At 51.6% G+C, this 15,554-nt stretch overlaps 1 protein-coding gene across 1 annotated transcript; it reads left to right on the plus strand.

Annotated features, from left to right (window-relative positions):
• The first annotated feature begins 5,741 nt into the window (after nucleotides 1-5,741).
• LOC129148542 (keratin-associated protein 12-1-like) lies at nucleotides 5,742-6,239 on the plus strand. Its single transcript, XM_054713614.1, has 2 exons — nucleotides 5,742-5,924; nucleotides 6,102-6,239. The coding sequence occupies exons 1-2, from the start codon at nucleotides 5,742-5,744 to the stop codon at nucleotides 6,237-6,239; spliced, it is 321 nt and encodes a 106-aa protein (XP_054569589.1).
• The last annotated feature ends 9,315 nt before the right edge of the window (nucleotides 6,240-15,554 follow it).

Raw genomic sequence — 15,554 nt, forward strand, 5'->3', positions numbered from 1 at the left:
GCAGCTCCATCTTCTGCCTCTTGAGCTGCTCTTCTTGCTCCTGAGCAGTTTTCCTCTCCCCAGAGCCCTGGAGCCCCTCTGCTGGGGCCAGGCCCTTCCCCTCCACCCTCTGTTGGTGCCAGGCCCTCCCCCTCCACCCTCTGCTGGCGCCAGGCCCTCCCCCTCCACCCTCTGCTGGTGCCAGACCCTCCCCCTCCGTCGGTGGACCTGAGTCACAGTCATTGCCTAATGCAGATTTGAACGTGCCCGTATCCCTTTTTGAGAAGAGATGACCCACAGTCCCTCAGTGGTGGACTTGGGGCCCCAGGAGCCTCCTCTGCAGGACCGGTGCCGTGCTTTCCATGTGACAAAAGCCAGTCGTTAAATCAATAAAACGTTTGTGCCGGGAAATACGTGTTTGCTTTCTCCTCCCCTGCGCCCCCTGGGCCACTCCAAATCTGGGCTCTGGGTGCTCCGTCTGGCAGGAGCCGGACAATAAAGACGTGCTCGCCAATCCAAGTTCAGAGGAGCTGGACGACAAGATCTGAAAGGGTCGTCTCCCTTCCCGACCCAGCGGCCCACCCTCCCCGCAGTGGCCAGCCCTCCAAGGCTGAGCCCAGGAGGCAGGTGTGGGTGCTGGAGGCATGGACCCTGAGGGACGTGGGCTCGTGCCCATGTCTGTACCCCTGCCTGTCCAGGTGAAGGGGGAGTTGGGAGCAGCAGACACCCTGTTGGTCAAGAGCTGTGTGACAGTGTGCCCTACAGGGGGACCACCACGGCCTGGGTCAGACATGGCCAGAATCTGTGCTGGAGGCTCTATGGTGGGAGGACTAAGGGTGATGCTGCCCGAGAGTCCCCACAGTCCGGGTGAACCCTGGGGTCCAGGACAGGGTGGACGCACAGGCCAGGGGAGAGCCTGGAGCAGGACAGCCCTGAACAGGGGCCCCGCTGCTAAGCACCTAAGAAGGGAACGGGTCACCTGGAGTGGGGCCTCCTCCATGGCAGGTGGGCATGGGACAGATGCTCAGCAGGAGGAGCCCAGAGAGGAAGAAGGGGCTCCAAGTCCCCACAGCAGGACGAAGGGAAGCCAGCGGCACCCTGCTCCGGACACCGCCCGCTCCTCCCCTGGGCCTCTCCCGCCTCTCCCGTCACACTGCAGCCACCGGCATCGTGGAGGAAGAGTGGACACAGGAGACTGTGCAACAAAGGTTGGGTCTATCCTGTGGCCAGAGCAAGTGCCCACGAGCATAGTGGCTGCAACAACGCAAATGTGTTGTCTCACAGCTCTGGGGGCCAGGGCCTACCATGGGTCTCTCTGGGCTGAATTCAAGGTGTGGACAGGACTGGACCCTTCTGGAGGCTCCGGGGAAGAATCTGTCCCTTGTCCCCCTCAGCTCCTAGAGGTCCCCGCCACATTCCATATTTGCATGCTCTAAGCGTCTAGGCAGCCTAGCATCTTGCTCTAATCTTCCCGGGGCCCCCTGTTTTGTAGCCCAGTCCCCTGCCCCCTCATAAGTCCCTGTAATGACATTGGGGCCCCTGGGCGACCTAGGATCATCTCCCATCGCAAAGCCCTTCATTGGCTCCCATCTTCAAGCCGCTTTGCCTGTAAGCATCATAGTCACAGGTTCTGGGATTAGGACGAGGACATCTCTGGGGACCACGGAAGTTGCCCATCAAGCCCTCTCCTCTGACTGGGAGAAGGAGCCATATTTTTCTTTTTATTTAATTTTTTAAAATATATTTTTATTGATTTCAGAAGACAAACAACCCAATCAAAAAATGGGCAAAGGACCTAAGTAGATACTTTTCGAAACAAGACATAAGAAAGGTCAAGAGACATATGAAAACATGCTTAAAGTCACTAATCATCCGAGAGATGCAAATCAAAACGACAATGTGGTACCATCTCACACCTGTCAGAATGGCTATTATCAACAAATCAACTAACGACAAGTGCTGGTGAGGATACGGAGAAAAAGGAACCCTTGTGCACTGCTGGTGGGAATGGAGACTGGTGCAGCCACTGTGGAGAACAGCATGGAGTTTCCTCAAAAAACTAAAAATGGAACTCCCATTTGACCCAGTGATTCCAGTTCTAGGAATATATCCCAAGAAACTAGAAACACCAATCAGAAAGGACATATGCACCCCTATGTTCATAGCAGCACAATTTACCATAGCTAAGATTCGGAAACAGCCTAAGTGCCCATCAGCAGATGAGTGGATTAAAAAACGTTGGCAAATCTACACAATGCAATACTATGCTGCTGTAAAAAGAAAGGAACTCCTACCATTTGCAACAGCATGGATGGAGCTGGAGAGCATTATGCTAAGTGAAATAAGTCAGTCAGAGAAAGATAAATATCACATGATCTCATTCATTTGTGGAATATAATGAACAACATAAACTGATGAACAAAAACAGATCTAGAGAAAGAGAAGCATCAATCAGATGCTCAAAACCTCAGAGGGAAGGTAGGGGAGAGTGGGGTAAGGGGGAGAGATCAACCAAAGGACTTGTATGCATGCATATAAGCATAACCAATGGACGCAGACAGCAGGGGGTGAGGGTGAGGGCAGGACTGGGGGAATGGGGGGACAATGGGAGGATAACGACACATATGTAATACCTTAATCAATAAAGAAAAAATGGAAAAAAGGAAATATATATATGTATATATTATTGTTATAGTTATTATTATTGATTTCAGAGAGGAAGGGAGAGAGAAAGATAAAAACATCAACAATGAGAGAGAATCATTGATCAGCTGGCTCCTACATGCCCCACATTAGTGATCGAGCCCACAACCTGCGCATGTGCTCTTGACCAGAATCGAACCTGAGACCCTTCAGCCTTCAGGCCAATGCTCTATCCACTGAGCCAAACTGGCTAGGGCAGAGCCATGTTTTTCAATGGAGCATGCAGGTTTGAATTTAGCTAGAGGGGAGCAGGGGACCTGTTTACCTAAATGGGGTCAGGTCAGCAAGCTAGTGATTTGCCTTCAGTCCCACCCCGAGCTGGCTAAGAACTGAACTCGTAAATTCAAGGGACAATGTGGGACAAAGGAAGCCATGTGGCTGGACACTAGGAGCACCCCTGTCACCCCAGAGGTGGCCTTTGAAGGGTCAGTCCCTGCCCTCTCTGCAGAAGGAACTTTCCAGAATCCTTGGAAACCACACCCAGAAGCAGTTTAGGGAACTGAAGGAGGGGCGTGGCCACACTTGGGTGAGCATCACACTCTGATATTTGTTAGGCCTTGGATGCTGGAGGATGCAGGGCCTGGACACTGTGGCACCTGCTGGTGGGATGAACTGGGGGCAAGTCCCTGGGCCTAGCTCGCCGGGATCCAGTGGCCGTACTACAAAGTGGTCTGGTGGGATCCAGGAGGTCTGAAATGGACGTCTGGACTGACTCAGAGGAGTTCATGCAACCGGCTGCTCCTGACCCCAGGAGGAGGGGTCCTGGGAGGCCACAGGCTCAGGGGCCGGAAGGTGTGCAGCAGGGGACCTGTCCTCTGATGAGGGTGTGGCAGGACGGCTGGCTGCATCCAGAGGGCTGGCAGGAGGGGGCATGCACACAATGGGCCTGCAGCTCACGGGCACACAGAAGGCTGCCTGGAGGCCCAGGGACATGCAGCTGGTCGCCTGGCAGAGGCTGGGCACACAGCTGGCCAGGCTGCAGGAGGAGGGCTGCTGGGCAACATGGGACAGGCAGCTGCAGGCCCATTGGCAGGAGGTGGCTGAGCTGCACACTGGCAGGCAAGCAGAGCCGCATGGGGGGCACAGCAGGAGCTCCCGCAGCCCAGGGGCAGGCTACAGGCGGCAACTCAGCCCAGGGGACTGGTGGAGCAGCTGGTGTGGCCCATGGTGGCATGGGGCTGGTGTGGGGTCAGGGCAGAGGGCAGGGCTGGTCTGCAGGCTCCTTCCCGGGGCGACCTTTACACCAGGCCGCAGTGTCCCTGCAACCAGACGTATGGTGCCTTCCTCGTGGCTGCCTCACCGGGTTCTCGTCCTCTTCCCGCTTCATGTGCCTCTTCCTGGTGGAAGTGACCCTGTTCAGGAAATCCCAGTGGCCCTATGATTTCTGGAACCAGAGCCCAGATTGGATAGTGAAGGGCCATCGTTAGGGGACAGGGGACCCAGCAGTGATTTTCAAGGTCCTCCCCAATTTTAAATACCCTGTCCTCTGTCCACGTAAGCACAGTCACACTGCTGCACTGGGAGGGTCCCCCGTTTAGATGTGGAAACTCAGTGATTCAGCTGGTCTTCCCAACGCTGTTGGGCTCCCCAGGGGGAGCGCAAGGACCACGTCACCGCAGTAACAATAGTAACGGATCTAGCTTGGTGCCAGGTCTGTGCTAAGTATTTTACACGATCTGTCTCATAATTGATGACTTATCCATCTGCACTATTCCAGGATGGGTGACGTGTGCCCGCCCCGTCACCGCAGACAGAGAAGCAGGCGTGCGAAATGGCTGTTTCACTCTAGAGTCCATTGTGCCGAGAAACGCTAGGGCTTTGGGGTTCTGAGATTCTCCCATCTATAAGTTGGGTTTTTTTACATCAAATTTGGGGATTTTGTCTGTATTTCTTCAAGACATCCGTATGTCTCAATGTCATTCTCCTCTTGGGTTAAAAGTACCTCTATGTTAGTTTTTTTTTATGTTCTCTCAGAGGCCCTTTTCTTAGTTCTTTTCCCTCTTCTTCAGATTAGATACTTTCTACCGAGTGTCTTCGAGTTCACCAACTCTTTCTTCTCCATCAGCTCGGGTGGCATGACCTGAATCAGTCCACCTGCACCTGTGCCCTAGCACCTCAGATTCTGGGACTCCCCATCGCTCCCCGAGCGTGCCCGTTCTGCAGCAGTGCCCTCACACCCCGGGTGCCTCTGCCGGGGACACTGCCCTTCACATCACCCACTGCAGCTCAGCATCACCTCTTCATGGAGGCCCAGCCGCCCGCCAGCACCCTCACTCCCTCTCTGCTGCCCCTGTTTTCCTCCCTGAATTACTTTGTGCATGAATTTCTCCATCCGCTCGTTTACTCCTTGCCCTGGAAGGCTCCCGAGGCCAGGATGGTTCCACTGCCTGCACGCGGGGTGGGCTATTTGTTGCACAAACAAGTCAATTTCTGCCTAAATTTTGGGCAAACTTTCTGCCAAGGGCAGATGGTGAGCATTCCGGGCTTTGCTGCCACAGGGTCTCTCCCAAAACTGCTCAGCGGCTTGCGCCTCAGCAGCCCTAGACAGACGCGGGGACATGGACGTGGCTGCGTCCACAAAGCTTTTATTCGCACACGGGCAGCAGCCAGCTCCTTCCTGCAGACCTCAGTTTGCAGAGTCGCTTTAATGCTTCCTGTGCGGAATACACGCTCAGCCTACATGACTGCCTCACGTCTTCACTGAGGGCATGAGACACCAATGGCCAGAAGGACACGGTCCTCTGAGCGAGCCAGGTGCTCTGTGCACAATAATGGCCTGGAGGAACCCCAGGCGCCCACGTGGTCAAACCAGAACACCCTGTTTACAGAGGGACCCGGCCTCGGAGCCAAGCTTGTTTATGTGGAGCCTCGCACAGGAGAGCGCGTCCCAGGAAAGAAGGTGCTGGAAGCACGGAGGAAGCAGCCGTGGGGAAGCACGAGGAGGTCAACAGGCGTGCTTCCCTATTGCCAGGACGCCCACAGCCTGGGTATAAAGGCCGCCAGGGAAGGAGCCCGCAGACATCTCCGCCCTCACTCCCCCGCAGCCAGCCCACGACAACATGTGCCACACCAGCTGCCACACAGGCGGCCAGGCTGGCTGCTGCTCGCCCAGCCCTTGCCAGTCCTCCATGTGCCTGCCCATGAGCTGCAGGCCCACTGTGTGCATGGCCCCTTCCTGCCAGTCCTCCGTGTGCCTGCCCGTGAGCTGTAAGCCAGCTGTGTACGTGCCTGTGAGCTGCCAGGTACCCTGCTGTCCTGTGAGCTGCAGGCCCACTGTGTGCATGGCTCCCTCCTGCCAGTCCTCCATGTGCCTGCCCGTGAGCTGCAGGCCCACTGTGTGCATGGCTCCCTCCTGCCAGTCCTCCGTGTGCCTGCCCGTGAGCTGCAGGCCTACTGTGTGCATGGCTCCCTCCTGCCAGTCCTCCGTGTGCCTGCCCGTGAGCTGCAGGCCCACTGTGTGCATGGCTCCCTCCTGCCAGTCCTCTGGGTGCGTCCAGCCCTCCTGCCCCACCCTGGTCTGCAGACCCATCTCCGGTGGCACCCCTTCCTGCTGCTGACCGCGAGCCTCCTACCCAGCTGCTCCCCGTGCAGACGGGCCACACCTGCACTCTCCCACAGCCAGTCCTCAGCGCCTCCAGGTTCTGCCCGTGGCAGAGGAAAAGCACAGAGGAAAAGCACGTTGACAAGCCCTCTGAACTCCAGGAAGAGAAGGCGGCAGGGTGATCTGGATCCCACGTGGCCCTGGCATCCCCTCAGGGAAGCCCTGGAACTTAGGGTCCCCCTCTGGCTCCAGCAGGAAACCTCACCCGGTGTGAGGCAAATAAACCACGCTTTCTCCACACAGCTGTGCCTCTTTTTTCTCCTTCACATATATTTTAAAGTTTTTTTCTTTGAAGGTGAATACCTGCCTAAGCACAGCCACACCTCCTCAAAGAGCTCTCTCCGGAAAGCCCAGCTAAAAGTGGGGGTGTCCTCAGTGGGTGGGGGTGTCCTCTGTGGGTGAAGGGGTGAGGGAAGGTGCCATTCCCAAGGCTGCAACCCAAGACATTGTCAAAAGGGCAGAGGAAAAACTTCTCTCCAGCTGAGTGGGATGGAAAACAGTCCTGGGCCCTGGGTCATATAGGGTACCCTAAAGAATTGCTACAACAGGGGTGATAAGAATCAAGATGGCAGCATAGGTAAACGCCTGTACTCGCCACCTCCCACAACCACATCAAAATTACAACTAAAATACAGAACAACCATCACTCAGAACCACCTGAAAGCTGGCTGAATGGAAGTCCTACAACTAGAGAAGTAAAGAAGAAAGCACACTGAGACTAGTTGGAGGGGAGCCCGAGCTGAGCAGGCTGGTACAACACCCACGTGTGCCGGTTTTTCGATCAGGAGGGAGATTGTCTTTGTGGAGGCTGCCAGAGAAGGGAAAGGGGTCCCAGCCCCACACCAGACTCCCATCCCAGGATCCCAGAGCTGGGAAGAAAAGTCCCCATAACTACAGGCTGTAAAAACCAGCAGGAATTGTGGCCGAGAGACATGGAGGCTGCTGGAGACCCAGCTGTTCCTATTAAAGGGCTGGCGCACAAACTTACCTCGACTCGATACCACTGAGCTCCAGCACCAGGTGACTCTGGGGGACCCAGACACATACGGAGAGGAACTGGACTGTCTGGCATCTGTGCAGGAACCCAGGGGTGGCTTTCTTCCAGACAGGGGTGCTCACAAGGGTCATTGTTCCCATGATGGGGTCTCCTCTGTCGTAGGGCTGACTGGCAGCCCTATCAGCGTGGCTCACACTGTTAGTTCTGCCCAAGTGGTATGCAGCAGCTTTTCCAAATGAACAGCCTGTCCTGGCTCAGGCTTCGCTAAAATCTCTGAAATAAGCTGCAGCTGGTGGCAGCCCCAAACCTATCAATAAAAGGTCCAAGACCTGGCACTAGCATCAGCCAGCCTTGCTTCACAGCTGGGCCTTGAATCCTGCACAGCAGCTCTCCCACTGTAGTTGCAGCTGGTCCTCCCAGCCAATTGGCCTGAAGGTCAACTCCTCCCAGAGACGCCAACAGCAATCAAGGCTCAACAACAAAACTGTGCACACAGCCCACACAGGGGTGCATCTAGAGTGCCCAGCTGTGGTGACTGAGGAGGCTGAGCCACTGGGCCCTACAGGACACCTACTATACAAGGCCACTCTACCAATTTCAGGAGATATAGTAGCTCTACCCAATACACAGAAACAAACACAGGGAAGCAGCCAAAATGAGGAGACAAAGAAACCTCACAAATGAAAGAAATAGAAGCAAGCAAACTATTGGATACAAAGTTCAAAACCACGGTTATAAGGTTACTCAAGGATCTTCATGAGACTTTCAAGGATCTTAGTGAGTATGTGAAAGAGATGAAAGAGGACCAGTCAGAAATTAAGCATACACTAACTGAAATAAAGAACAATTTATATGGATTCAACAGTAGAGTAGAGGATTCTAAGATTCAAATCAATGATTTGGAATATGAGGAAGCAAAAAACACCCAATCAGAAGAGAATAAAAAATATGAAGAAAGTATAAGAAGCATCTGGGACAACCTCAAGTGTACCAACATTCGCATTATGGGGGTGCCAAAAGGAAAAGAGAGAGAGCAAGATACTGAAAACCTATTTGAAGAAATAACGACAGAAAACTTCCCCTACCTGGTGAAAGAAATAGGCTTACAAGTCCAGGAAGCACAGAGAGTCCCAAATAAGAGGAACTCAAAGAGGCCCACACCAAGACACATCATAATTAAAATGCCAACAGCAAAAGACAAAGAGAGAATCTTAAAAGCAGCAAGAGAAAAGCAGGTAGTTATCTACAAGGGAGCACCCATATGACTGTCAGCTGATTTCTCAACAGAAACTATGCAGGCCAGAAGGTAGTGGCAAGAAATATTCAAAGTGATGACTAGTAAGGACCTACAACCAAGATTACTCTGCCCAGCAAAGCTCTCATTTAGAATTGAAGGTCAGATAAAGAGCTTCACAAACAAGAAAAAGCTAAAGGAGTTCATCACCACCAAGCCAATATTATATGAAATGTTGGAGGGTATTATTTAAGAAGAGGAAAAAAAAGAGGAAGAGGAAGAGGAAGGGGAAGAACAGAAAAAATATGAACAATAAAATGGCAACAAATACATATCTATCAACAATCAAATCTAAAAATCAAAATAAATGAACAAGAAATCTAATGAACAAAATTAACTAAATGGGTAAATATGATGGAATCAGAGGCATGGAAGCATGGAACAGACTGATGAATCTCGGAGGGAAGGGGGAATGGTGGGGCGGGAAGAAATTAACTGAAGATCTTACCTATGGACACAGACCGTAGGGTGGTGAAGGCCTGGGGTGGAGCAAGAACTGGGTAAAGGGGAGCAATGAGAGGGGACAAGGGGGGCATCTGTAATACTTTCAACAATAAAGATTTTTAAAATAAATAAATAAATAAATAGAATTGCTACAACAGGGAGGGCAGGAAACTTTCCCACAAACCCCACCGTGTACAGAGTGGAGTCTGGCCGTCCCAGGGAGGAGCAGCAGGAAGTCTGAGGAAGCCTTGCTCTCCAAGTCCCAGGTGGACTTATCTATAATAATAAAAGCATAATATGCTAATTAGACCAGACGTCCTTCCAGACGACCTTCCAGACAAAGCCAGGACTGTGAGGGAAGCCTGGGTCCCGGGTGCCAGAGGGAAGCTGGTGCCAGCAGCCGGGGGAAGGAAGGCCTACTCTTGCATGAATTTCATGCATTGGGCCTCTAGTCCTATAAAATAAAAGTGTAATATGCAAATTGTCCCCTTAACTGAGAGTTCGACCACTCGCTATGATGTGCGCTGACCACCGGAGGGGGGCATGGAACATGGCGGCATCGGTGATGCAGCACTGGCAGCAGGCGGCAATGGAGGTGCTGCTGGCCCCAATGACAGTGGGACCATGGTGGGATGGTGGAGCAGGTGAGCGGGTGGTGCCAGGCCAAGACAGATGTGAGCAAAGCCCGATGGCCCCACAGATGGTGACCAGTAGCAGCGGCAGCTCCCAGGCACTGAGGGAGCTGGGAGGGGGTGCGTGGGGGGTTAGGGGCCCAGGTGCTTCCCAGGGCCCAGAGATCAGCTGGGACCTGCCCTTCCATGCCAGACAATCACGCTTCAATCACCGGCCAGGCCTAGGGACCGCACCTGTGCACAAATTTCATGCACCAGGCCTCTAGTTTAGAAAATAACCCCCCCCACACACACACAGTGAAATAGAAAAACAACAGAAGAAATCACAATGAAACCAAAACTGCTTCTTTGGGAATAGCAATAGAATTGATAAACTTCTAGCCCAATCAGAAAAATAAAAAAGAAAGGAAAGGCACAAAATACCAATATTAGGAATGAAAGAATTATTACAGATCTTAGTCATTAAAAAGATTATAAGGAAATAATACCAACAAATTTATACCCATAAATTTGATAATTTAGATGAAGTGGTCAAATTCCTTAAAAGACTTAACTACAAAAGCTCATTCAAGAAGAAACAGAAATCCTAAATAGTCCTGTATTATCAAAGAAATTCAACTTGCAAGTTAAAAATCTTACAACAAAGAAAACTCTAGGACCAAATGGCTTTACTGGCAAATTCTACCAAATATTTAAGGAAGAAATACTGCCAATTCTACATGAATTCTTCCAGAACTTAGAAGGAAAGTACTCTGATTCATTTTACAGGCCAGCATAACCTTGATTTCAAAATTAGACAAAACCATTACAAGAAACTATAAACCAATATCTCTCATAAACAAAGATGCATACATTCACAACAAAATATTAGCAAATCAAATCTGGAAATATATAAGAGAGATGAAATGTTGTGATCATGTGAGATTTATCCCAGGAAACAAGGTTGGTTCGCCGCTCAAAATTTAATTTATATGATTCACCAAATCTACAGAAATTTCATCTCAATAGATTCAGATAAGCATTTGACAAAATTCAAATCCATCTGGGTAAAAACTCTCAGCAAACTGGGATTAAAAGGAACTTCTTTTAAAGGGCATGTATGGAGTGTGATATGAAATTTGATGAAAAACTACATGATTCTTCCTTAAAACCAAAAACAAAGCAAGGATTTCCCATTTCAGCTCCTCTATTCATTATTATGTTGGAGTTCCCAAACAGTTAATAAGAGAATAAAAATAAGTAAAAGGCATACAGACTGGAAAGGAAGAAATAATACAGTCTCTATTAACATTACATTATCGTTGATCTAGAAAATCCAAAATATTCTATAACAAAGCTGGACAGAGGCCTTCAGCGGAGTGCCAGCACAGGTGTGGCAAGAGTGGCACCCCAGAAACTTCTCATTCAGAGAAGGGTTCACACATTACAGACAGCATGTCACCTCCAAACGGGTCCTGAAGGAAACAGAAAGTCAGCATCCACAAAAGCCAAACGCCAGTGTCTGTAACCGTCTCAGCAGAAAGAACACAGCCTGAGGCGGTTGGCACAGGGGTCTGGCCTGGCCGGCCTCAGCGGGCTCCCTGTGTGGCTTGTTTCTCTGCTGTCACTCTCTTGACATTCATGCCTTTATCTGTGCCTTGTGTTTCGTGACAATGGAGCAGGTGTGAGCAGCCGACATACATGCAGCACATAGGGTGTCTGAGATGCCCAGGAGCTCCGGGGGCCTACTATGCCCAAGGTCAGCAAAGTCAAGGTGAGTCCAAGGTAGGGAATGGGCTCTCGGCCTCTCTGAGCCTCAGGTGCCTCAACCGTGCCATCAGGAGTAGGAACTGCTTCTTCCGAGAGGCAAAGGGAAGTTTCGTGGGGATCCTGTATGGAGAGGCTCCAGCACGGCCTGGGGCAGGGCCAGTTGCATTCCATCCCTCTTGTGGTCACCTTCTGGCTCAGGGAATGCTTGGTTTGCCCTTTCCCAGGGGCTGTAGGACCTTGGGCCCCAGCTATCCTGGTTGGACACTCCTGTTGTGGGTCAGGCCCGGATGACCACAAGTGTCCCCCCTCTCTTCTGAGATCAGGACCCCATCCCTGCAGGAAGAGGACTGAAATGGGGGGCTGACACCTGCAGCCGATGGGCCTGAGCGGGGGTCTGTGACAATGCCACCCCCTGCCATGGGCACCCATAGACACACTGCAGAGTGCGCATGTCAGAGCCCACCAGGGACACCCAGGGAGTGGGGAGACAGGTGCACCGAGACAATGAGCCCAAGGTCAGGTTCGCTCAGTGCCACCAGGGCCCTGGGCCCAGCCCAGCATGAGCCCAGCCCACCCTGGCACTGGACACTCCAGCTCAGAGACTGCCCTCTACACGTGGGCTTTCTTTATTGGACTGGCTTCATGGGGCACCCAACACAGAAACAGGGACGTGACATCAGCAATAACAGCAAGCAGTGGACATGTTGCCAAGACACAAGGCCCGGGTAATAAAGGCCACCCTGGGGGAGGAGCCTCCAGACCAGCCCCACCCCAGCCCCACAGCACCACATGCCACGCTAGCGACTCCCAGGTCTAACCACCTGCCTTGGGCCCTCCGTCCCTGTCCCTGTCCCTGCCTGCAGCTCTCTCATGGGCTGCGGGAGCTCCTGCTGCTTCCCCCTCCCTTGTCTGCTGTGCTGGCCCGCGGATGCGTCGGCCGCCTCCTGCCAGCCTGCCTGCAGCCCGGACTGCTGCCTGCCCGCCGTGTGCGAGACCTCCTCCGGTGTCACCGTGGCCTGCCTACCTGTCTTCTGCTGCACCCCTGTTTGCTGCTGACGCTGTGACCGGCACACCAGCCTCTCCCTGGTCACAGACAGCCGAGCTGTGCCCTGCACGGGAACACCCTTTCCAGGCACCATAACTGGTCTCTGGTTAATGACCACGGTCTTTGCATGGCTCCTACTGGATGACTGAACCAGGAACCACCCGATGGCTGGTTAAGACACTGATTCATCTGGCATTCTCTCTGGAAATCTCCATTAGCACCCTCCCCTGGGGCGAGGAGGGGTGGTACAGCCTCCAAAAAGAGGGTCTGGGATGAAGGGCTGGGGCTGGCCCATCCTCATGAGGATGGTGAGTGTAGCCAGAGCCTGGTGCCCACCTCTGTCCTGCCTGCAGGCTGCTGGCATGCCCCCTGCCCTGGGCCACACCGGTGAAAGAGCACCCAGGGCCAGGGCCGCCACCGGGAGACTGACACGGAGATAGCACAGGGTGTGGTGACAGCCCAGCCATGACCCTCTCCGCTCCCCAGCAGCTCCCTTCTCCCACTGACCGGCTCGGGGCAGAGAAGTGGCACATTCTCTGAACCCAGCACCGACGGGCTCCTCGGCCAGCTCCCTGAGCAGCATGCTGGTATGCTGGCCTCTGCCATCAGCTGGCTGGGGATGCTCCTGGCCATGGCTCCCTAAAGGATAAAGAGCAGGACACCAGGCCCTCGTGTCTGACCACATTTCCCACGCACCTCTGCACTGGCCCAGGGCAGACAGCCGTGAGCTAGGATGGCTGAGCCCAGCCCCGTCCAGTGGGGGGCGAGGTGACTCTCAGTGACCACATAGATCAGGGTGAACGTTCAGCTGAAGCAGAGCAGAGGAGCCCGCCCTCCTGGGTGGTCTGTCATCCTGGCCCCCGCTCAGCCTGTAGTCTAGCAGTGGTGTCTCGCACACTGTTGGACTCCGCCTTCTCCTTCCCCTTTCCCTCATGGAGGCTGGCATCTGCCTCGTCGGGGGCTCAGTGCTGTGCTGTCAGGTGGAGCTGGGTGTGAATTGCAGCTCTGCCATCTACATAGCCACCTGGGGCACAATCTGCCTCTCTGTAACCTCAGTGTCCCCACCTGGCACGGCTAAGAATGTGCCCGGAATTGACTCAGGAGACTGCCATGCTCAGTCAGACACCATTTAGAGTAAGTAGAACAAAGTTCCTGGCATGCATTTTCTAGAGGCATGCACACCTTCAATCTGCTTTTTAGAGTTAACATACATAACGCAAGAACCTCACGTGTGAGCCCACAACCCCAAACACAAAACACATGAGAGCATGTACGCACACAAGCCAAGGGTCATAAGAACAACAGACGTGCCCTAGCTGGTTTGGCTCGGTGGATAGAGCGTCAGCCTGTGGACCAAAGTGTCCCAGGTTTGATTCCAGGCAAGGGCACATGCCTGGGTTGCGGGCTCAGTCCAACCTGCAGGAGGCAGCCAACCAATGATTCCCTCTCATCATTGATGTTTCTATCTCTCTCTTCCTCTCCCTTCCTCTCTGAAATCAATAAAAATGTATTTTTTAAAAAAGAACAACATGGGGCACAGACCCTCACCCCCCCCCCAACTTTGCAGGGGCCTGAACCCTCACCCCTTCTGAGGGAGGTCTCCTGCCCTCATGGCTGCTTAACTTCCCATGCCCAGCTCAAATCGGGACCCAGGTAACAGACAGAGACTTGGCCAACAGCAGCTGCCCTCTCACTGCAACAAGACTTGTTTGAGTTGTCTTGTACCCATGGTGAGGGGAAGTGGGTTTTTGATATCTAAATCCAGCCTAGCACCAGGAATGCTCAGGGCCTACTCAAGAAGGCAAATAATCCTTTCCACTAATATTTACCGGGTAAAATAAGATTGTTGTTAGAGTAATAAATTTGACAGTAAAATAGTAGTCAAGTTTTCAGGCTAATTTAAATTGGCTAATTGAAACAAGCGAATATTCTAGAAAAATTAATTGTACTGGACAAAAAGCAGTTCCTAAAGTGTTAACTAAAATTTTTATTAGTAGTTCATCTCATGATAAAATTGCATAACATGTACTGAACCTAAAGCAGTCATATTATAATGCAAAAAATTAAAATTTAAAAGCTATCAAGACTACATTATAAAATTTTCAAAAGCCTCCTAATATTTAAATCAAAAAGGGGGGATAGTAGAAGAATGTCATGTAAGGAAAAATATCCTGTAAGTAAATTACATCTAGAAAATTTGTACTTTAGAAAATTAATTATAAGGCTAAAAGCAAGACCCCCATGAAAAACACACAGGGTGTCAAAACAAGTCAGAGGAAAATATTTGGGCAAAAAATTAAAAAGGATCCCAAGTCAAATTTATAGAAAATATTCCTTTATTAACTTTTGGTCGAGAATATGTTTGTATATTTTCAGAAAACAACTCCGAGATCATGTGGATTCCAGCAACAGAGAGGAATCGACAGGACTACTCCAGCCATGAAGACAGAAGAGAAGCAGTCCAGAGATGGAAGACGCTGACGTCGCCTTACCATACTAGCAGTCAGCAGCTGTGCGTCACTGCAGGTTGCCCAGGACCAAACCAGAGATGGTCGGACCTGCATTACCACCATTTGTCCACCATCCAGAACTGAAATGTCATTGCTGACATGTACACATAAGGAACTGTTGGACATTGAAATTGGGTCTCAAAAGAACTGTTGGCCCAGAAAGAAACTCACTACAGACTGATTCATTTGCCTGTCACCATAACCATTATTGCTTGTCTCATTTTCGGTTCTTATAAGTGTATTTCTAGTAGCACATGATCTCACTCATCTAGGGGAAATGATGAACAACATAGACTGATGAACAAGAACAGACCCAGAAACAAGGAGGCATGGATCAGACTGTCGGGCCTCAGAGGGAGGGTAGAGGAGGGTGGGGATAAAGGGGAGAGATCAACCAAAGGGCTTGTGTGCATGCATATGAGCCTAACCAGTGGTTAAGGACAACAGGGGGGTGGGGGCATGTGTGGGGAGGGGTGTGGGATGGGAATGGTGGGATGAGGACAAATATGTAATACCTTAATCAATAAATTTAAAAAAAAAATAAATAAGTGAAAATTCTAAAAAAAATAAAAAAAAAAAAGAACAACAGACCTGAAAGGG

This window comes from Eptesicus fuscus, chromosome 3, assembly GCF_027574615.1.
Source record: "Eptesicus fuscus isolate TK198812 chromosome 3, DD_ASM_mEF_20220401, whole genome shotgun sequence".
NCBI classification, from domain to species: domain Eukaryota; kingdom Metazoa; phylum Chordata; class Mammalia; order Chiroptera; family Vespertilionidae; genus Eptesicus; species Eptesicus fuscus.

Coding starts and splice junctions, on each gene's coding strand:
- LOC129148542 (XM_054713614.1), top strand. CDS start 5,742: ATGTGCCACACCAGCTGCCACACAGGCGGCCAGGCTGGCTGCTGCTCG. Junction 5,925..6,101: donor ACGTGCCTGTGAGCTGCCAG/GTACCCTGCTGT, acceptor CCCTCCTGCCAG/TCCTCCGTGTGCCTGCCCGT.